Raw genomic sequence first — 22,426 nt, 5'->3', positions numbered from 1 at the left:
ATTCTATTATACCCAAATATATAACGCTGCCATCACTGAACATAAGTGCATTCAGAGAGAGCTCATTTATTCGGACAATATGGGGCGAAAGATACACTTTTTTTTTTTTTTTAAACCTAATGAGGACAACACATCAACGATATGATATACTGTAATTTCCCCTTGCTAGTCAATACTCAAAATACTCCCTTATCTTTTGCATTGCACATGAAAACAAGCTATGCGCACATACATCATACATCTGCCTTGTCTGTCACCCCAATGCAATCCTCTATAAACCCTTCTGACCCATGTTGGGTCATTAACACTGAGCTTATGCATTTATCCGTTCAGTTGCGTGTGGTTAAGTGCCCAACCCACAGACAGTGACAAGGGTCTTTAGGGAGAGGAGTGGGCATACAGGAAGGAAGGAAGGAAAGACAGACAGACAGAGAGAGAGACACAGACAGACAGAGGGAGAGAGAGAGAGAGAATGAATGTGACAGTGATGAATAACAGCAGGAGTGGAGGAGATGGAGACAGAGACGCAGTAACCCACACACAACTGGCCTTGTGTGTGGGTTACTGAGTACACCGACAGTGTGAATGGACTTAAATGCATTCACACACACACACACACACACACACACACACACACACACACACACACACACGGGGACTGTTAACACAAACTGTAATGGTTCTGCAGGGTTTAAGTGTGTTTGAGGATTATTACGCACATAAAGACACATGCAAACCCCAAAAACATGAAAAGCATCTCATTCTGTCAATTCTACCACTTAATTTGTTGTACGTGTGAGAGTGTTGCATTGATTTAGATCAGAATATGCAGTGACCATCAACCTCTACACACACACACACACACACACACACACACACAAATAAAGAAATGAATATTCAAGACGACATGAGCATAAATATTACAGACCATCTGCAACCACACATGTTATCATTGGAAACATTGTTTGCACATGAACTAGTGTGCAAACAGACAGAAAGCCCAAAACCAACCCTGAGCACGCGTACACACGACACCGACCGAGTTACAGAGATGTTCAGTTCTGTGACTATAGAGCTTGTTGTGAGCTCAAAAATGTAGTTTTAAAACGTTTCCATTTATTTTCCACATCAAACATATACAAATATATCAACCGTAGACATTTTCGGTGACCCCGTCTGCATGTCAAGCGGATCCAAGGTTGAAAAACTCTGCTGTCACCTTTGTGCTCCACAGTCATCTTCTTTTCCCTTTTTGAAGACTGTTGAACATTAAGCTATTTGTTAACGCAACATTATTGCTACAACGCAATGACCACACAATGGCAACATAACCTTGAGGACAATAAAAGCAGCTGTGATATTCACTGTGATGGATTACTCATCTTAACGTAGTTTCATGAAAGTGAATTTGATTTCAGAGTGAAATAAATGGAGTTGGATGGCTGCCTGGTAAAACCCTTTAACCTCGGATTGAAGTCTTGAACCTGAAATAAACTGCTTTCATGTCTCCACCGTGGAGGCGGCTCCCCCCCGACATGACTGGGGTTGTGCGTTTTTTTTGATGAGTAAATACGCATCATGTATCAACTCACACAATCAAACACATCGAGACAAATCCAGAGAAAACAAACAGAAATAACAGCAGTGTCATAGAATGCAACCACACAGGTTTCACCTACAATCTGGCAGCTAGAGTAACCTCGTGTTTGATTTGAGCACAACATTGGGATATAAATTGCCTTCCTCTACAAATAGTGCAGTGAAAGTGAGAAAGTGAGAAACTAAGGCTTCATTTTGGCCGGAACTACTTGACCTGACTCACCAACTGGAGATCCGTTTTAAGCTGCAGGAGCTTGAAAACACCAATATCTGAACTGACCAGATCCACATGCTTTCAAAGTGAATACCTTCATTAAGACGGCTGGCTTTTTGTTTTCATGCTTTTGTGCAGTTCGCTGGCCTGCAACACTGTATGTTAAGAATAAACTGTAGTATTATAACATAAGAAAATTGCAAAAGGTTAAAACGTATAAAACATTAGATTTGATATAAACCATACTGAACAATTTAAATGTGCTCTGATTGGTTCTGACACCTCATTTTGCTGATCAGCACAGGACATCCCCCCCCCCATACACACAATGAATATGATACAGACGTATAAATTAGAGAAAACGTGCGAATAGGGTGGGACAGTATAGGATTTTATCAAGAAGTGCAATAAAAAACAATAAGTTGATCGATTGTGGTGAATTTACATTATCGGGATAATTGTTAATATCCTACAAATAGCTGTCTAGCTCTCTATCGCGGTAGAGAAGAAGAAAAATAGAGCCCGATTTAAAAAACACAGGGATTACCACGTACAAAGAACACTCACTCTTACTGATTCATTTATTTTGTCTTTATTTATGCAGGGGGGAGTTATGATTTGTGATTATTGAACATTGGTTTTCTCAAAAAAAGATGTCTCATCTGAGACACATTAAAATCATTAGTTTCTTAACTAAATGTAAGGTAACATGATTCCAGTATGTTTTAGTTCCATTTGAAGAGTTTTCAGCGCATTTTGATGATTATTGGAATAGTGTTGTGATTATTTATTATAAATAAAGTAAGATGAATGATGAATGATTTTCTTTGCATTCAGTGTGAATGCACCTGCATGTCTGGAGTGGTTTTGACAGAATGGAAGGGTGGGAGTGTGTGTCTGTGTGTGTGTACTGGCACGCACGTAAATGCATGTGGTTCTAATGAATGTGCTGCTGTGTGCTCCTGCTACAGTATATATTTGAATCTGCCTGTTAGTTTGTGTGAGTGTATGTGAATAAATGTGTGTGGGTGCCTTTGAGTTTGTATCACTGAGTATTAGAGGAAGAGATGGCAGTTGTGGTGGTCGTGTGTGTGTGTGTGTGTGTGTGTGTGTGTGTGTGTGTGTGTGTGTACGTGTTTGTGGGAATAAGCAGGTGGCTGTGTGTGTGTGTGTGTGCGTGTGTGTGTACCTGGGAACTGATGATTCTCTGGGAGGATCTCTCTATGTTGGCAGGCAGACCAAAGAATGCAGGTCTGTCATCCTCTGGGAGGTTCTCTATTATGCTGCGGTAGTCCTGGGGAAACACACAGACACATCCTGTACATGTCACACACAGAAATGTATCCACATGTCCATATAAAGAGAGTGACAGTATGAGCATGCTCCCTATTTTCATCATGGCTTCATAACACAAGACAACATTTTACATTTCCGAGCAACACATGGTCATCAACTGAAAAAGTAAAAACTTGTAGCGTGCTTGTTAGATTGCTATGGGGGAGTATAGGGTTGTGCTATCTTGACCATCATTAGGTGTGTTGTTTGTATGGTTTATTGAAGATTTTCTAATGATGATTTGGCACAAAAAGTACTTTTAAATACTAAAATTGAACTGCCACTTATTCCTGACTGTTACATTGATAGAAACAGTTTGAAGTACTAGACTTCCATATTGATTCATTTTGCTTCCCAAATGGCCTCTCAAATGACATCTACTGAACAGTTTTGGCCATGTGTGCTCCCTTATTCTTTGTGTATACTAAGCTGCATTAACGGAATGCAAAGCAATAGGATAACAAATCAATTGTGTAAACTCGAGGCCAACATATTTGGATTTATTTCTAGTGGCATAACATGGACTTGTGAATAATACTAAATCTAGTCAGTGAAAAGCTTGGGTGCATTCATTTTGCACCCTTTCTTTGAATTGTTTTTGCTTCTCTGCCAGTGCACCTGGGACCAGCATCTTCAGCTTAACAACACAGATGTGCTCCTTTTGTTTCTCTGTAGCAAGAATTAGTTTCTTGAATATCTTTAGGAGCCACACATACAGCTTCTATGCCTGTAACTGCATTCAAATGCATGCTTGCCAACTGTATGTGGTACACACACTGTGTTATCCTGACAACCTACCAGTATGGAGCAAGAGTTTGGGAGGCTGATCTGTGGTGGAAGGAAGCGCGTTCCACCTCTGCTCTGTCTCTGACCAGCTGAGTGGGAAGACGAGAGGAGACGAGCAGAGAAGAACTGCTCCAAGTAGGAGCGTAAGATGCGGAGGTCAGAGGGGTTGTCGATCCGTCCACCATAAATTGCGCTCTCCAACAGCCCATGGACAAACTCCCACTGCAAAGATTTACCATCTTGGAAGGTACCAAGACACACAGGCACAAAGAAAGCTATAAAACGTGTAATGAGTGCACACAGAACAAAAGAACACCAACAATTCACTAATGTGCTCACAGACAGGGAGATACAATGAAGGGCTCACATGTGTATACACACACTGCATAGAAATGCAAATGCAAACCAGATGTGCTGGAGAGCAAATCAACAGAGCAGAGATCTCCACTGCATTGTGATGTTTTGTAGCCAGCCCTCCTACCTTCAAAAAGCCTGTCGATGATCTCGAAGCCAGCACGGAGGTCGGACATGGAAAACTCATAGAACTTAGTCCAACCCTGGATAAAGCACAGAGGAGGGGGAATAAGTACAAATATAATTACAATATATGTATTTTACTACCGGTACAAGAGGGCGACTGTGGCTCAGTGGAGGAGCAGCGTCGTCCCGCAATCAGAGGTTCGGCGGTTCGATCCCCGGTTCTGCTCGTCCATGTCGATAGCACATGTTGCTACGGTTCCTACGGTGTGCGAGTACTACATGCTGTTGTATGAATGTTATTTAGAGTCCTGATGGGCAGGTGGCACCTTGCCATCAGTGGTTGTCATGCAGTGTTTGAGTGCTCGGAAGACTAGATATGCGCTTTACAAAAACAGTCCATTTACCATTTACAATAGTCAGAACACATCAAGTACAAATACATTTCAGAATTTGTCAACTAAACAGTAACAGATGGCATTCAAAATCTCACATCACATACAGTGTTTGAGGATCGATGTATCATCCCTCACACATCCCTTCTTAATATTTAAGCAAACGTGGGCAACTGCAGTTTTAATTACATGGCGGCTTCATTTTTCTACCCCTGAGATTGAATATACAAGCCCAAGAAAGTAAAGACAGCGGATTGCAGAGTAGTAGAGAGTGTGTTGTAAGTCGATATATCTCTCAATATAATGTCATTTGTGGCTCTCATTTTCAGGATAACTATCCACTCTGTGTATTAGCGATGCTTGAGAATGTAAAATCACTTTAGCACATCCAAATACATCTACTTGCCTCTGTAATGATCAGCTCAAATTGACCTGAATTGATGCTTTGAAGCGAAAATAAGCAGTAGCGGCTGAATGACGGCTACTGCTGCTAGACTACTCTTCACTTTCTCAACTTTTCTGGTCTGGTCATAAGAAAAGCGCCCATATAGTTAGTGGGTACATCAAAAAAAATTGAATTCTGTCCAGTTTTTGCTCATACAAGGATATGCAACACTGTGTCTTAGAGCACAGGGAGTCAGGACATTAGCACCGAGGCTTCACAGGGGGGGGGGGGGCAGACAACACATACTGTACACATGAACAAAAGAGCACACACACACAGTTCCACATCATTGATCATCACAGAATAAAAAAATATTTTAAAAAATCACAGAAGTGTTAAAACATAATTGAGTGTGAGGGCAGTCTCCGTTTGCGAGTGTGTCTTTGTTGCATTTCACTGCTATTCAATCAGCAGTTGTAATCTGCCCACTGATGCTGTAGGTGGATGAGGTGAGGGGTGGAGGAACCCGTGTAGGCATGTTTCAATGAACAAGTGGGTGCTATTTGTTCAGTCATTTTGTGCTTGAGTGTGTATTCACAGATAGTGGGGCATGTTTCTACTTCATTTGATAAATGTGGTTATATATGTATGAGCGAGATTTCAGATTGTGCTCATGCATGTTTGAATTTCTTGTACCGTACGTAGTATTGGCTACTCATTCAGTGAAACGATTCAATATATGGGTCTTATAATGGTGACTGTGTATGTGCATTGATTGCGTGTGTGTGTGTGTGTGTGTGTATGCCTTCAATTACTTTGGTGAACATACAACTAGGTAGTTCACAATTAGTGCTCACAGACATAAATGGTAACTCTTCTCCTCTGGCCATCAATCACACACACACATACACACACGCGCATGCATGCATACATATACACACACACACACACACACACACACACACACACACACACACACACACACACACACACACACACACACACACACACACACACACACACACACACACACACACACACACACACACACACACACACACACACACAGTAACAGTAAATGTTCTCTTTTATTAAGGCTGTACATGACCTTACATATGAAAACCTGTCTCTCTGCTTCCATCTCTGCTCTTTTCTCCTCCCTCCCTCTCTATGTCTATCCCTCTGTCTTGTCAAAATAAGTGGTTTCTGCACAGACATGTTAAAAGGATGAAAATGGGGGGGGGGGGGGGGAGAGTACGTAAATGAGAGCGGGAGGGAGGACAGCAGATAAAGCGAGGGGTGAGAAAGCGATGGTAGAGCTTACAACAAGAGCTGTGACTGTTTCAGTAATTAGGCGTCCATGTTCTTGGATGAGGCACACAACATCAGCAGCTCAAATGAAATCACTCGCCAGAGATTCAGTGATTGAGGGAGAAAAACAGAGAGACAGGGGGACAGTAGGCGGGGAGGGATGCCAGGGAAAACTAAATGAGGGAAAACAAGTAAGCAGGGTAAAGTGAAACAATACAAGGAAAGAAGAGAGTAGAGACATATCCCCAGGAAACGTACAAGACGAAGGGATACTGCATGCTCGTTATGTATGCTTACATTCTCCTATAGGGCAATCAATACCCCCCCCCCCCCCTCTCCCCTCCCAAACCACTCCACAATGCGGGGGCTGGCTAAAGGAGAGTATTGGGACCAACCTTGGGGGACAAGACAGACATAGAAAGTGTGCAAACCTTGTGGCAGTTTAATTACGAAAACACGTTCTCTGCCACAGTCCTCCCTAGTGTTTGGGTTTACCGGGACTGTGTTGATTGTGTTGGTTAGCAGAGAGATACCTTCCTGCGGTAACTGCAGAGATGTTGTATCATTCGATTAGACGGGCCACTCTGAGGCATCGCTGCACTACACGCTGAGACAAATGAATCCCAGTGCCTCTTGAGACTTCCACACATCCACATGCTGTAAACTGCAAAAGCAACCGTTTAATGTGACAACTGGGAACATGACACAGCAAACTGCGGCAAGTATCCAGTAATTACAAGTGCAAGCACATCTTATTTCGCCTGTGTTAAAATGTCTGCGTGTTTCATCAGTTTGGACTCGCACTCCTCAATCACAAGCAAAAGCCACGGGCTCAAGAAGCTTTATTTAGTGGACCTAATTTAACTTTACTGTGTTCCTTCCTGAGTTATTGTGCATAGCGATTGCAGGCTTATGCTCCAAACCAACTAGTGCGTAATGTACATGTGTGGTCTGACCGTGTTGGAAAGCCAAAGTGTTTACGGCTCTTCTGGACTGCCCCGGTCCAGGCAGGGAGAACATCCTGCTGTTTTTGAGAGTGGCTAGCCATCGTAGCCATCGTAGCCATGGTTTAATTATGAAGAGAGCGGCGCACACTTCACACGCAGTCTTTTATGAAATTCATTCATAGGGCTTCACTCTGATGTACACATGAAAAGTGACAGAAATTATTTTGTAAAAAAAAAATAATAGAGAGCATGAGAGAGATGTTTAAACAGCGCTTTACTTACAACAGCAATTACACCGTTTTTCAAATATTTTGTAAATCAGATTTGACGATTTACAAAACCTGTGGTCTTTTGGACACAAGGGTCCAAATTGTCTAATACGGTAAGTCTATTGTTCAGCATCATTTCCCTCAATGGTTTTGATTTGTTATCTATTTTGTGCCGATTCATCTCTGCCTCTGGTTTCAACTGAGAAAACAAGTAGTCTCGATAGGGAATGTCGTTCTTTACGCGTTCTATCTTGTCATGTAGAGATGGTTCATCCTCAGAGCTGTAGTTCAAATGAGGAAACACTGTGTTCAATCTGTGAACATTTTGAGTTGATTCTGGCACAGGTAAAACAGACCATTTGGATTTATTCTGCTGTGAGACTGTTAAAGCTGATAAGCACGTCAGTGTAAAAAAACAAACAGAGAAACTATTACCACAACGCAGTGGGGTCAATTCAATCTTTTTCAGTTGTTTTTAAAATCCCTCAACAGCGTGTGACTTCGTAGGACTTGTATTGCCCACGCTTCCACAGTCCTGACTTGACTGCGCAAACCCTTTAGTGTAATTGCAGAGTGTGTGTGTTGACCAGCAGGGAACGATAAAGACTATTCACAGTTGCACACATACACACATTCATAGCCTCGCATACATAGCATACACAAACAAACACTATACTGTGGGCACAGCACAATAAGGACAAAGATAAGTGATCCCTGGGGTAAGTCTTTACCTTTTCTGTGGGCAGGAGTATTTAAGAAAAGGTGTCGGTTAGTTTGTTTTGTTCATGCGATCGTCTTGGTTTTAAATCCAGGACTATTATAACATTTAAACATGCGTCATATTTTGACTATTTTAAATGGCATTGTAATGCTACAGTAATTTGAGTTCATTGTCCTGTGATGAAATTGTAGAAGTATGACCACTCAGGGGTACATTGCGGTATTTGTGTTGTTTTTGTTACCTGTGGTATGTAGTTGCGCCTCTCTTGGCAGACAGCATGGAACCAAGCCAGACAGAACAGAGACTGGGCTCTGGCCAGGATGCCTCCTGGACACAAACAATCAACAGCATGTCATAACCAAAATAACTCTATAACTGATTATCAGTGTCTGTGTGTTATTAACCTTGAGGGCATGTTATCTCTTATTATTCATCAAACGAAATACAACAGAAAGGACTGAGATGAGATTCAAGCGTGCTGTGTTCAGCTGTCGATGGCTTGTTGTTGTTGATTGTTGTTGTTCATTTTCTGTCCCTGAACCTGCAAGCTCGCTGGGATTCTCACAGTAGTCATAGCCTGAGGTACTAATTATGCACTGATTGTTAACTATTCCTTTCCTGTAATTTAAAACAAAGCACAAATTATTGAAGCTCAGTGTCAGCTCATTCGCTGCATTTTGGTTGTTAGCGTAAATGTAGGATGTACAGTAAGATTTCCAATCCTTAAAAACACAAAGCAGAGACATCTCCACAAATTCACATGATAGCATTATTCAAAACGTTAGCATCGCTGCTTAGAATGAGGGAAAATTTGAGGCAACTGACATCAGAAAATGATTCAAGGAGAAAGAGAAGAGCCAACCTTTACTGATCTGCTCAGGAGTCCACGACTCGTATGTTCTCAGTAGATTCTTCTTCAGCCCAGGAGGAGCCTGGAGATGGCAAAGGAAAGGGAGGTCAGATAGACAGAGGAGGAGAACGGGTTTTATTAAGATGGACTGTCCAGGAACAGTCACATGTTCATGCAAGTTCAGATAGCAAGGTCGAAACAAAGTGCCGTCATACAAGCACAGAAACAGTTCATAAACAAGTTACAGTAACATGTGAGCTTGTATTATTGTGAGACTATTTGTCTGAATTGTAAGAACTGGGTAACAACTGATCCGACATGACCGAGAGTGTGATTCATCAAATATGTGTGGATGGCTCGACCAAAAAGAAGCTGTGCAATCCATTTGTAATGTGTGTCATGTTGTTTCCTTTCATAGTCTGGTTCGTGTTCTAACCAGCAAAGATTTGACATTTTACAAAAAACACCAGATTGGTCAGACAACATGGAGACACTGACCAAGCAAGGGCAGAGACTTGATGTCATATTAAGAGGGCTGAAGACTCCTAAAGAAAACCTTCCTTTTAACTCATTTGTAGCCCAACATCAGTGTCTCTATAGGAACTACGACAAGAGACTATGAACAAACATAGTGTTGGACGCATGTATTGTCACCTATGTTCCTGTTATACTGGACTTAAATTGGCGTATTCTCTACATGAGTCAGCACAAACTGTATCTCTGAACCGCTCTCTGTACATTTGATTCCTCTGGCAACACTATGCTATGCTCTGTTTAGAATTGAAACAATAAGCATACATTGACATCATTTCACACATTATCAGCTCTGCTGAACATTTGGTACTTCCATCTGGAGCTTTTGATAACACAGTCGGTACTAAATTGTACCAAAATTGGCAACATCGCTACATGTGTTACTAACTTTATGTCTACTTGTTTTACATTGTGCTTCCACAGTCTGAATTTTACTTCAGCAACAGTTTCCCATGTGCATCTCTGAAGCTTCATCTTGCACTTTTATTCACCCTTAAAGAAAGTAGCATGTTAGCTCTACTTTTAGGCACCAGCAATTCAATTTCCCTTTTTGTGACTTTCTATTCTCACATGAAGCTACTGCATTCTGGTCCTGTGTGTTTTCACAGGAAATGGAGATGGTGATGGAGCTAGTCACTGCGGTTAGCTTGTATTTTAGCCATTTTGAAAAGTTGGTTGTAGATTTCCGACAACTGGATTTACCTCACATGAATCAAATGAAAAGGCCATTGACCAATCATGCAGATCAGCTCTGAAGCATCCAACAACAATCACACTGGCATCAGCATCTATGTACGTATGTCAGTTCTTATGTAGACTGTTTATCTTTGGTTTGACATATTAGCTCTGACACTCGTCCTGAACTAGTCCAGAAATAATATATTACAGTAACTTCTCTGGGGCATGTTTTCAGAATCTATGTTCATACATATAAAGTATGTCAATATGTTTTTCCATGACACAGTCAGTGTGTCTGAGAGAGAAAACAGACAGACAGACGGACAGAGCATGCAGCGTGCTCACACTGAGCACTTAAACACGCATGACTTACACATAAGCTGCAGGCTTCTCCTCCTTACAAATGCACTGTATATGTGGCTGCATTGCGTCGGGAGTCATTACCGATATAGGCAGTGGCTCAGAGATAAAAGCGGGTCTTCTCTCGATAGCTCCCAATAGGGTGTGCCTATACGCTGTTCGAGTGGCTGTGAATGCTAATCAAGGCTGTGAATGAGCCTTGATGGGCAGGTGGCACCTTGCATGCTATGGATGTATGAATGGGTGTGAAGGGGTGAATAACATGTGGTGTTAAAGTGGTCGAAGACTAGAAAGGTGCTATATCCATATTTAGGGTAAAGGGGACATACACATTGCCATGACTTCACATTTCAAACAAACATGGCCGCATTGTGAAGAGATTCACAGAGAACAGCTATATGTGGGTGCATGTTCGTGTGGAAAGTTCAGTCAGATCGACGCCACCCAACGCTAAACTTCATCGTCAGCTATTGTACGTGTGAGGTGGTGAATGTGTGTGTGTGAGGACCTCGTAAGTGATCTTGAGGCTGGACTGCAGCAATATGGGAGGAAACCTGGGGTGAACTTCAGCCGTCAGCCACAGACGGAAGCCGGCTTTGGGACGCAGCACGTTTAACTCCTGCGGAGGAAGGACAGCACGCACATTAGAAACGTTGTACACATCGCCATAGGAGAGTAGCATGAGACCAGACTACTTGTGGAGCAGTATCTGGCTGTACATACAACTCTTAGCTAAGGGTTTTCTATCCCCTTACACACACAAATATACTGTATTTCCAAAGATCTAATTTAAATAAATTCATAAATTGGAACAATTAGTGAAGACTTGAGCTTTTGATTGCACACATTGTCCAGACGCTGCATCATGCATCACTGCGTCATACATTTTCTGAGCTGATTATCTTGTTTAAAGTTGCTGGAGGGCTGGAGTCCATCCCAGTATATGAATAAAGTCCAAGCCAGCTGGATTGAATTCAAACACACGATCTTCTTGATGTGGGGTAAAAGTGCGAACGGCAAAGTTCACACAAGAGTAGATTAATAACTTCATACCGCACCTTTTCATATCCATAACTTTGGATTTTTTCTTCCCTGACAAAACCTTCATTCACATGTTTATCTTTGTAAAGACATGTGGATATATCCACTAAACCTGTATTTATACAGTGTGGTCCAATGAGCGCTATCTCCACGACAAAACATTTCACCTCACTTCTATATTTGTTTCTCTCTCCTCCATCTCAATTTCCAGCTTTCTTTTCCCTTACACGCCTTCCCCTTCTCTTTCTAGCTTTCTCACACACACACACACACACACACACACAAACACACACACACAGGTGAGGGCACACACACGGACACAGGCCAATCACTGCCAACAACTGTGCCTCCAAGTGAGATGTGACCTGCTACAGTGACACAGCACGAAACAGAACCCCAGGAAAAGCACACAAATAAACAGGGCACAAATAAACAGGGCGAAAGTGACACATGTTAACCCACTCACTGTAATGTGACACACAAGCACATATACACAATGATAAAAAACATAAAAGACTAGCAACAAGGGCACTATGGATGACACACACACAGACAGATGTGTGCCGTAAAGCAAGCACGATACAAACACACATATACACAGACAGACAAATAAACAACACACATGGAAACAACACAACCACAATAACAAACAACAGAGACTAATATGGGCCGACAGGTAGAAAGCAAATTGTGTACGTGCAGGCAAAGGACAGAAGGTAATTTTAGATGTGGAAATCTGGGCAGCCACCAGGATGTGTCCTTGTGTGTGTGTGTGTGTGTGTGTGTGTGTGTGTGTGTGTGTGTGTGTGTGTGTGTAGCAGTGTTGTAATAGTGTAGAGAAACACCAACAAGCAGGATGAAAAAAGGAATAGCATACAACTCCTCCCCCTTCCACTGTCCTAACCTGACCCCAAACCCAAAACCTGATGATGTGACAAAGTGTTTGTCTCATTTCACTGGACATGTTTCACAAATGTATTTTCAGGAAGTCTTATAATGGATTTATCATGTTAGTGTTTGCCTTATTATAGTCTTGCTGGATCATTGCATCATGTATTTGAACCGCATGGTAAACATAGTTTGTTTATCTCTGGTGACTTTCCCCAACCACGACCCCTGATCCACACCTGGCTTTGAACAAATGGGGCAACAGTTTAAAATCATTTTACAGGAAATGATGACACAATGCATCTCACTGTAATGCAATCCTTCTGTCCAAACACACAGAATCTCAGAGAGCAGAATATTATACACATCCCCTCTCAGCCGAAAAACACAAACTGCAGAAAAAAAACAAAAATATCACACACACACACATGTTAACACATGTCCGTAAGGCCTTACCACACACACACACACACAGACACACACAGACACACACGCACACACACACACAAACACACACAGAGTACCTACTTTTTCCAGGAGCGGTAAAGGCCTTACCACACACACACACACACACACACACACACACACACACACACACACACACACACACACACACACACACACAGAGTACCTACTTTTTCCAGGAGCGGTAGCCATGTAGTGACAAGGTGAAGGTTTTTCAGGCAAAGCCAGTCTCCATTGTGGGAACATTCCCTGAGTGTAGCTAAGGCCACATCCGCCTGTCCCTGACCCATGGAGATCTAGACACACAGAGTGGGGGAGGTAAGGCAAGGCAAGTTTATTTGTATAGCACATTTCAACAACAAGGTAATTCAAAGTGCTTCACATAAAACCATTAAAAGCATCAAAACACAAGGCAAAAGAAAAGGAGATTTCAAAAACAATTAAAAAACAGTGTAAGAAATAAAATGCAGTAGTAAAATGCAGAAATGCAGGAAATTGATTAATATATTAATTGAACGTGGTTCAATTAAAGGCAGCAGCAAACAGAAAGGTCTTCAATCTTGATTTAAATGAGCTGAGGGTCTCAGCAGACCTGCAGCTTTCTGGGACTTTGTTCCAGATATGTGGAGCAGAAAAACTGAACGCTGCTTCTCCATGTTTAGTTCTGACTCTGGGAACAGAAAGTAGACCGGTCCCAGACGACCTGAGGGGTCGGGATGGTTCATAAGGTAGTAGCAGATCGGAGATGTATTTTGGCCCTAAACCATTCAGTGCTTTGTAAACCAGTCAATTCTTTGTTGGACAGGAAGCCAGTGCAAAGACATTAGAACTGGAGTGATGTGGTACACCCTCCTGGTCTTAGTGAGGACTCGAGCTGCAGCGTTCTGAATCAGCTGCAGCTTTCTGACGGACTTTTTACAGAGACCTGTAAACACACCGTTACAGTAGTCCAGTCTGCTGAAGATAAATGCGTGGACAAGTTTTTCCAAATCCTGTTGAGACATAAGTCCTCTAATCCTTGATATATTCTTCAGGTGATAGTAGGCTGATTTTGTAATTGTCTTGATATGGCTGTTCAGGTTGAGGTCTGAATCCATAACTACACCTAGATTTCTGGCTTGGTTTGTGGGTTTTAACATCAGTGACTGAAGCTGAGCGGTGATTTTCAATTGTTCGTCCTTGGTACCAAAAACAATTACTTCTGTTTTATCTTTGTTTAATTGAAGAAAATTCTGGCACATCCAGTTGTTGATTTGTTCAATGCAGTTACCCAGCCCTTGTATGGGATTATAGTCCCCTGGTGACATAGTTATGTAGATTTGTGTGTCGTCTGCATAATTATGATAACACACTTTGTTGTTTTCCATAATCTGAGCTAGTGGAAGCATGTAGATGTTGAACAGAGGAGGCCCCAGTATTGAACCTTGGGGAACACCACATGTAATTTTAGTCAGCTCTGATGTGTAATCAGCTACAGACACAAAGTATTCTCGGCCCTTCAAGTAGGATTCAAACCAGTTAAGTGCTGTGCCAGAGAGTCCCACCCAGATTTTTAGTCTTTCTAGGAGTATGGCATGGTCGACCGTGTCGAATGCAGCACTGAGATCTAGTGACACTAAGACTGAACTTCTGCCATTGTCTATGTTTAAGTGGATGTCGTTGAAAACCTTAGCAAGAGCAGTTTCAGTGCTGTGGTGCTGTCGAAAGCCTGACTGGAAAACATCAAAGCAGTTATTTATGGCCAAGAAGTCGGTCAGCTGTTGGAAAACCGCTTTTTCAATTATTTTACTTAAAAATGGGAGGTTTGATATTGGCCTATCATTTTTCATTGTTGCGGAGTCTAAACTAGCTTTCTTTAGGAGTGGTTTAATAACTGCAGTTTTTAGGGCTTGTGGGAAGACACCTGAGAGAAGGGATGTGTTTACAATTTGTAAAAGATCAGTGGTCATGCAGTTTGAAATATTTTTGAAAAAGTGTGTTGGTAGAATATCCAAGCAGCAGGAGGATAACTTCAGATGTTGTATGATGTCTTCTAGGCTTCTACGGTCGATTGAATGAAATTGTGTCATGATATTTGATAGGTAGGTGGAGAGAGGCAGTGGGGTGGAACATTTTATTCTTCAATGTCATTTCTCAGCAGTAAGTGGACAGATAATCTGATTTCATATTTGAATTAATCATTCTCCTCAGCAGGAGAAACATTGAAATACTATAGGAGGGATTCCCAATCGGATTTTTACCAATGGAGTTCCAACATAGAGGCTATTAACTCGTAGCTAATGGGATTTATATGTAAATGTAACAGATTTTTACTTAGAATAATGTTATATGCAGCACCAAATGCAGTTGGTTGTAGTTACAGTGGAAATGGTAAAAATATGTATTTTCTGTTAACGGTCTGAATATTCTTAGATAAAACACAGTTTTGAGCCTTAAGAGTGTGAGCCGACTGTGGGAGGAGTCGCCTACTTTAAAAGAAAAACATTTATCAACATAGAGACCAAAATAGAATATATTACATAAGTTGTAAATAACAATCATTAAATTTGCACTTTCTTTTCAAAGTCATTTAAAAATACAACTCAAACTGTAATGAAAGAACATGTCACGCTAAGCATATGACTCATGGATGTGTTGTAGTTTTTTTTAAGACAGTGGGGGGGGGGCACAGTGGCTCCTGTGTATAACGCTTGGACTACACAGACACTACTCGTTAGTCAAATAAATACATTTCTTTGTGGGTTTTGATCTCTTCAGTGGATTCCTTGATCATCATGACACCAGCATTGTTCTTGAATAGCTGTATTAACCACAAGGGGCAGTTTTCTCAGGCGTCTTGCTGTCTTGAAATATATTACAATGGATGAACTCCGCTGGCAGAACATTAGCAAGAGCTAAGCCTCAAACCTGTGTTTCAATACGACAGTCAACAAGCTGTACGACTCTCATTTTTAGCATTCAGATTTACAATCTGATCTTGTTATTCTGTTGAAAACATTTGTTAAATTGTTATTACTTTTCCCATTTCATCTCGTTGGTCTTTACCTCATAAAAGTTGTCCCTGCCCACAGTTTCTGCTGCTAGCTCTGCAAGCTCCTGGGACGGGTCAGCCCCTGGAGAGATGATGATCAACACCGGCTCCAATTCCAGTGTCTCAGCGTAGAGACGGCGCAGGTTCAGAGGAGGGGGAGAAAGCTGCTTCATACCTGCAGAGAAGAGTAGAGGGAGATGGAATACGAATGAATGGGTGAGAATGACAGATCTGTGAGTGTTTTGACGTTGCATTTAACGTTGATATGTTACTCGAACTCAAAGTGACCGGATATACTGCACAGAGACGGTACACCCGGAGGGACAGAGAATACGCAAAAAAAAAAAAAGAGCAGGAAACAAGAAGTGGCCGTAAATGACAGCATGTAGCAGCGAAGGGGCTTTAAGTGAGGGTAGGTTGCAAAGACAGACACAAGCGTAGCAGATAAAGGAAGCAGAACGACAGAGAGACAGAGGGAGGGCATGGACGGGGAGGGGTACAGTGCCTAAAGGGGAATGATGGGGAAGGGTGGTCGGGGATAAAGGGAAAAAAAGTAAAAGAAGAGGTAGAGAGCAGAAGGGAGGCGTTGATGAAGAAAGAGCGAGAGGGCACAAGAGGACGAGATGGAGGGATAGAGAGATTAGGCTCGTGATGTGTTGTGCATACTGAGTGCTAGGTATGCAGCAGTATTCACCACACATAGCAGAAGAATACCTAGTCAGCCCCCTGGCGTCGAGAAGCCAGGCTCTCTGTGTATGCGCCAAAGTGCATGTGTATGTCTGCATGTGTGTGTGTGTGTTTCCTCACTGAGTATTAGGCTCTAATCCTGCTGTAATGTGATGAATGATATACCAGATATGGGTTAATAGTGACACACAAGCAGCGATACAGGCTCACACAGTGTGAGTGGCTTTGTTGGAAATTCCACTGTGATGTTATTCACACGTGTATCAGCAGATATCTCTTTCAGACAAACACACCCCCGCACACACAAACCACACGCACTGTGCTTTTTTCGTTGAGACGAAAATTCTTTTGGTGTCTGCTGCCAAATGACATCTGCTGCACCAGACGTACACGTATACGTGTGCGCGCACGAGGTCTTGGTTGAGAACATCTCAGAGCGACCTTTTGCTGCGTCACCATGGTAACACTAAGAAAAACAGTCATCTGACCACATGGCTCGAGCTGTCCAACTACAAAAAAAGGTTGCATTTCCAGAACACGCGCGGGCGTGCACAAATACATACACGTCTACCTTTGACATGGGCAGGTAATCAGTATTCCTGCTGCAGACCAGCATCCTCTGTCTGTGAACAGCAGAGTTCACCTTGGCTTTTATGACCCACAATCAGGGCAAAGAGGAGCCTACAAAAAGAGGATGCTGTATAGGCTCCCTATGGTTTAACACTGATTAGTGGAGGAAGCGCTGAATGGCTAAGAATGAATGAGCACTTGACATTACAGAAAGTGACCAGACACATCTGCATATTGATTGTTAAAACGAAAAAATATCGTCTTCTTAGCTGGTTGATGGTATGAAAAAGCACCGGAAAGACACAGAGAGATGCTTTTTATGTGTATGTGAGGATTTGTATTTTTGAAAAGTAGAGCGAGCTTGCCAGTGAGCGAGTGTGTGTGTGTGTGTGTGTGTGTGTGTGTTCACCCAGGCATGCCTGTGTGCGTGAGCAGTGCCCAGGCCTGGACTGGAGGGATTGAGTCAGATTAGCTGTAAAAGGATTACAGACCATGCCTCATTAGCATACTGATTTGCTGCCGAAAACACATACACACAAAATCTTCTTCTCTCCTGTTCTTTTTTTATCTGTATGTCTCTCTCTTGTTCTCTCGTTCAGACACACACTTTCCCCCACGTCATGCACATTCACACATTACACCTTCAATCAATGGGTTCACTTGGCGTTCAAGGCGTGCGAGGGCTATCTCTTTATCGAGACAGTGTAAGTGACGGTTTTATCTGTGTGATGTATTAGAACTGCCCACAGACCAATGAGAAGAGACAAGAAAGTGACACGTGTGCTTTCGGGGAATTAGCTCAAATTGAAAAAAAACGGGCTTTTAAAGAATAGTAGAGTTAAGAGAGACGAGCTGATCGACACTCACAAAGGCCGGAGTGTCACCCTAAAAACGGTTATTCTTTTACTTTTCCAATATTGGACAAAAGCTCTCATGGCCTCGTTGCTGCAGTAGGCAGCTCGTCAGTCTCGTGATCTGAAAGTTGTGAGTTTGAGTCTGTGGAGAAATTTACTGCACAGTCAATATGCAAATATAACACTCACCTTTAAAGATGGCCACCCACAAACACTGACATACAGATAGGCACCCACAGAGGCTGGAGTGCGCCCCTCAATGAGACAGGGTTATTTTTAGAACTACGGAGCAGCTGCACAACAGCTGACACTTCCGTTTCAGTCAGTAGAGCTTTTTGCTATCAGTAGGAAGCAAGGCAGTCGGAGTATTCTGGCTCATCAAAGTGCTCTCTCTCTCTCTCTCTCTCCGTCTTCTCCCTTCCATCCTTTTTGTCACCACTTCTTTTCTGCTGGGGCTCCTTTGAATGTCATGTTGAAACCACTTGTGAAATAATGCTAGAGTGGATTTGGTTTAGAGAAAGCAAGTTAAGGTGTAGTTGACTTTTGTCGCGCCTGTAGCGCTGGGTGACGACACAAAGCATCTGATTATAGCCTTTGTGTGAGTATTTCAGTTTGCAGATACACTGTTGCAATTGAGTATCCAGACTGGATTGTTATTAATTTAGGCTTTTCCCACGATTTAGAGGTATTTCATGGCCTCCCTGCCACCCGTAAGTAGAGCTCATTCTCATTCATCACCTTTCCGTCTGTTACCACAAATCTACCAAGACTTGTCCGCTGCGGCCAATCAGCGCTCGTATCGCGACCAAGAATTGACCAATTGTCGTCTTCGAGCTCACGGAGCTGTGCAGTGGATGACAAATGGCCGAACTGTGATTGTCTTCTTATGAAAGGAAGTCAATCCTTTGTAGCTATTGTCAATACAAATGATTTGAGATTTATCGATATTTGAATGAATGACAAGTCGCTTTTACTAACGACCAGCTAACGTCTCTAGCTAACGTCTCTAGCTAACATCTCTAGCTAACATCTCTAGCTAACGTTACATTTCCTATCACTGTACACCATTACATCACAGCCTGCTTTCCAATAGCGATTTTGAGACTTCCTAAATTCAACCTAACGTTACTAATGTCTAGCGAGAGCTATGACCATATTCTTGGAAAGAAGTCAAACGTGGGCGTTTGGCTCTGCCAGGGTTATCCCTTGTCACCCATTCTGTTTGTCATTTTGATAGAAAGGATCAGGAGGTGCAGCTGGGGGGAGGAGACTGTCCCGTTTGAGGACCTCAGAATTGTTTCTCTGCTCTTTGCAGATGATGCAATTATTTTGGCTTTATCAGACCATTAGCTTCAGCATGCACTTGGGCGTTTTGCAGTCGAGTGTGAAGCGGTCAAGATGTCAACGACTCCAAGTGTGAGGCCAGTCATGGTCTTCTGCCGGAAAATGGTGGATTGCTCAATTCAAGATGGGAGTGAGTTGCGTCCGCAAATGAAGGAGATCTTACTCAAGAGTGAGGACAAAATAGAGCCTGAGATCAACAGGCGGATTTGGTGCAACGTAAGCAATAATTCAGGCGATGTATCGGACCATTGTGGTGATGAGGGATCTGAGCAGCAAGGAGAAGCTTTCCATTAACCAGTCAATCTAAGTTCCAACACTCGACTACGTTCATGACATTCAGGTAGTGACATAGACTCAATTTGTTTTCTCCGTAGAGTGACTGGGCTCATTCTTATAGATAGACTCTGATTATAGTCTCTGTGTGAGTAATTCGGTGTGCAGATACGCTGTTACAATTGAGTATCCAGACTGGATTGTTTTTCTTTGAGTTTTTTTCCAGGACAGCATGAGTTGCCGTGGCCTTGTTGGTGCAGTAGACAGCGTGTCAGTGTCATAATCTGAAGGATGTGAGAAAAGCTTATTTGGTTGTAGCCTACAAAAAAGGCTCAATATCACTGGGCCACTGTTACCTGATGACATCATACATTCATACAGTTTTACTTTACTGTCAAAAGCAATTGGAAGAGCAAAATGTAAATCCTATTTTGCAGTGTTTTTTCTCATTTAAATAAGTAATGTTTGGCCTTGAGTTATTATTTATTCCTCATGAATATTCATATGACAAAGATGCTGACATCCAAAGCACATCATTTCCCCAAGGTTAACACACCCCGGAAGGCTTTTTAAAATGCATGTGTGTGTTTGGTAGAGTGTATGACTGACAAAAGCAGGTGCAGGACCAGAGAATGAAGGAGATAGTGTGTTCTTGTCTTCAAATTACAAAATTGTGTCAACTTAAACTGAAACCTTCATTTATATTATAAATGTTGTGTTATGTAAGCTGTTACAAAGGTCAATATTAACCATTTTAATAGTGTGACCAATTCATATTTCCAATGAGATGATCAGGGAGGCAGACTTAGGCCTGACATTTGGACAACCCAGAATTTGCAGAGTCAGCTGGGGTCTTGTGTTGTAAATGTTTTGCACACGATTTTATTTTGTAAATTTCCAAATATGATGTTCTTTATATTTTTGAACTTGCAAGCCTAATTGTCTGGAAAATTACTTTTGGCATTAGTGAATAACTGGATTGTAAGCAGCTCAAAAACTGCTAAACACACACACACACACACACACACACACACACACACACACACACAGACATTGATGGGCATATGAATGTGCATGCTCTTGTTCAGACAACAAAACAATACTATATCGCTAATAAAAGCTGAACCCTAAAACCATCAGAAGTCAATTAGTGTGTTTTGTCACACAGCACGCGCAACTAAAAATGACTTTCATACACATACATTAATTCCTGCATATCACTTTCACCTGACAGCAATTAGCAGCGTCCCAGATAGTGCAGTCAGAAGCAGGCACACAATACGCCATTAGGATTATCTGGACTGAATGAATGGGTTCATTAGGCACAATAAACTAACTCTCTAGCAACATATTACGGTGTGTACGTGTGTGTGTGTGTGTGTTTGTGGATGTTCGTGTCAGTGTTGGAGAGAGACAATGAGAAAAGAGAACAGACAGAGAAGTATGTGAATGTATTTGTAGCATTTACTCAAGGTAAGTGACAACTCACAGTGTTGCAAAACACAGGAAGAGAAGAGATGAAGAGGACAATTGGGGGGAAAAAAATGACACCATTGTCATGAAGTGGATAAGTACGGCGAGATCCAACATAAAAGCTCTGTTTGGGAAGATTTAGCTTGAGTGGAGTGTGAAGGCAGAAGGTGCTTGTGAAAAACAAGACAGTTCTCTACAGAGCTGAATGAGTGCAGAAGTAAAGTCGTTTATCAAAAGCAGTAAATGAGGATCTAGTCGTGATGATTACAGCTCATTATTCAGAGTAATCACACTCAAATTCAGAAGGGCAAATATTTACTGAACCTTTGTCAGAACCAAACAAGGCACGTTGTTCACATTTTTCAGCAGCTCATCAAACGTAACTTGCTTTGTACAGAGCAGAGCATCAGTTTGTGTGTTGGTTGGTTTCTTCAACATCTGCAATACACTTTAAAAGGTGTGCATAACAATAGAATGTGTGTAGTTCATTCACGTGATACTCATATATAGGGTCTAGGTCTGACCAAGTGAGAGCAAATAAGGAAGGAGAGAGAAACCTTTAAAAATATCAATAAAGACGAGACCCATTTCCAGAGCAGTTAGGTGTCTAGTGGGCAGCGTGATTATGATGTGAATGTCATGTATTTGTTGTGGCTGTTCAGTGGGAAATTGTGAATAATAAATGATTTGTTTTATGCGTATACTGGTCAGCAGAGCAGTCCTGAGCTTAAGTCCAGCCAACTTCGGCAACATTGATCAAAAATAAGAATACAAATATGAAACACTTACCCAGGGCCTGGGTGGCAAATGCTGCCATGGCACTCTGTAGTCGGTCGGGTCTGACTGCCTGAACCAATAACAGCTGGGGAGGGCGGGGGGGCAGAGAAGAACAAAGACAAAAACAGGAAGAAAAAAAAACAACAGTCATCCATTAAAACC

At 42.1% G+C, this 22,426-nt stretch overlaps 1 protein-coding gene across 1 annotated transcript in view; it reads right to left on the bottom strand.

Moving 5' to 3' along the window:
* Positions 1-22,426, bottom strand: part of dync2h1 (dynein cytoplasmic 2 heavy chain 1) — a gene marked incomplete at its 5' end in the record, with an annotated part of 75,376 nt that overhangs the window by 14,054 nt on the left and 38,896 nt on the right. Inside the window, 9 exon segments of the mRNA XM_079271574.1 lie at positions 3,003-3,107; positions 3,947-4,173; positions 4,416-4,491; positions 8,681-8,766; positions 9,302-9,371; positions 11,370-11,480; positions 13,426-13,551; positions 16,301-16,461; positions 22,277-22,349. Coding sequence (XP_079127700.1) covers positions 3,003-3,107; positions 3,947-4,173; positions 4,416-4,491; positions 8,681-8,766; positions 9,302-9,371; positions 11,370-11,480; positions 13,426-13,551; positions 16,301-16,461; positions 22,277-22,349 — 1,035 coding nt within the window.

The sequence above is a fragment of the Melanostigma gelatinosum genome (genome assembly GCF_949748355.1).
Source record: "Melanostigma gelatinosum genome assembly, chromosome: 7".
Lineage (NCBI taxonomy): Eukaryota > Metazoa > Chordata > Actinopteri > Perciformes > Zoarcidae > Melanostigma > Melanostigma gelatinosum.
This window is presented reverse-complemented; position numbering and strand designations above follow the sequence as displayed.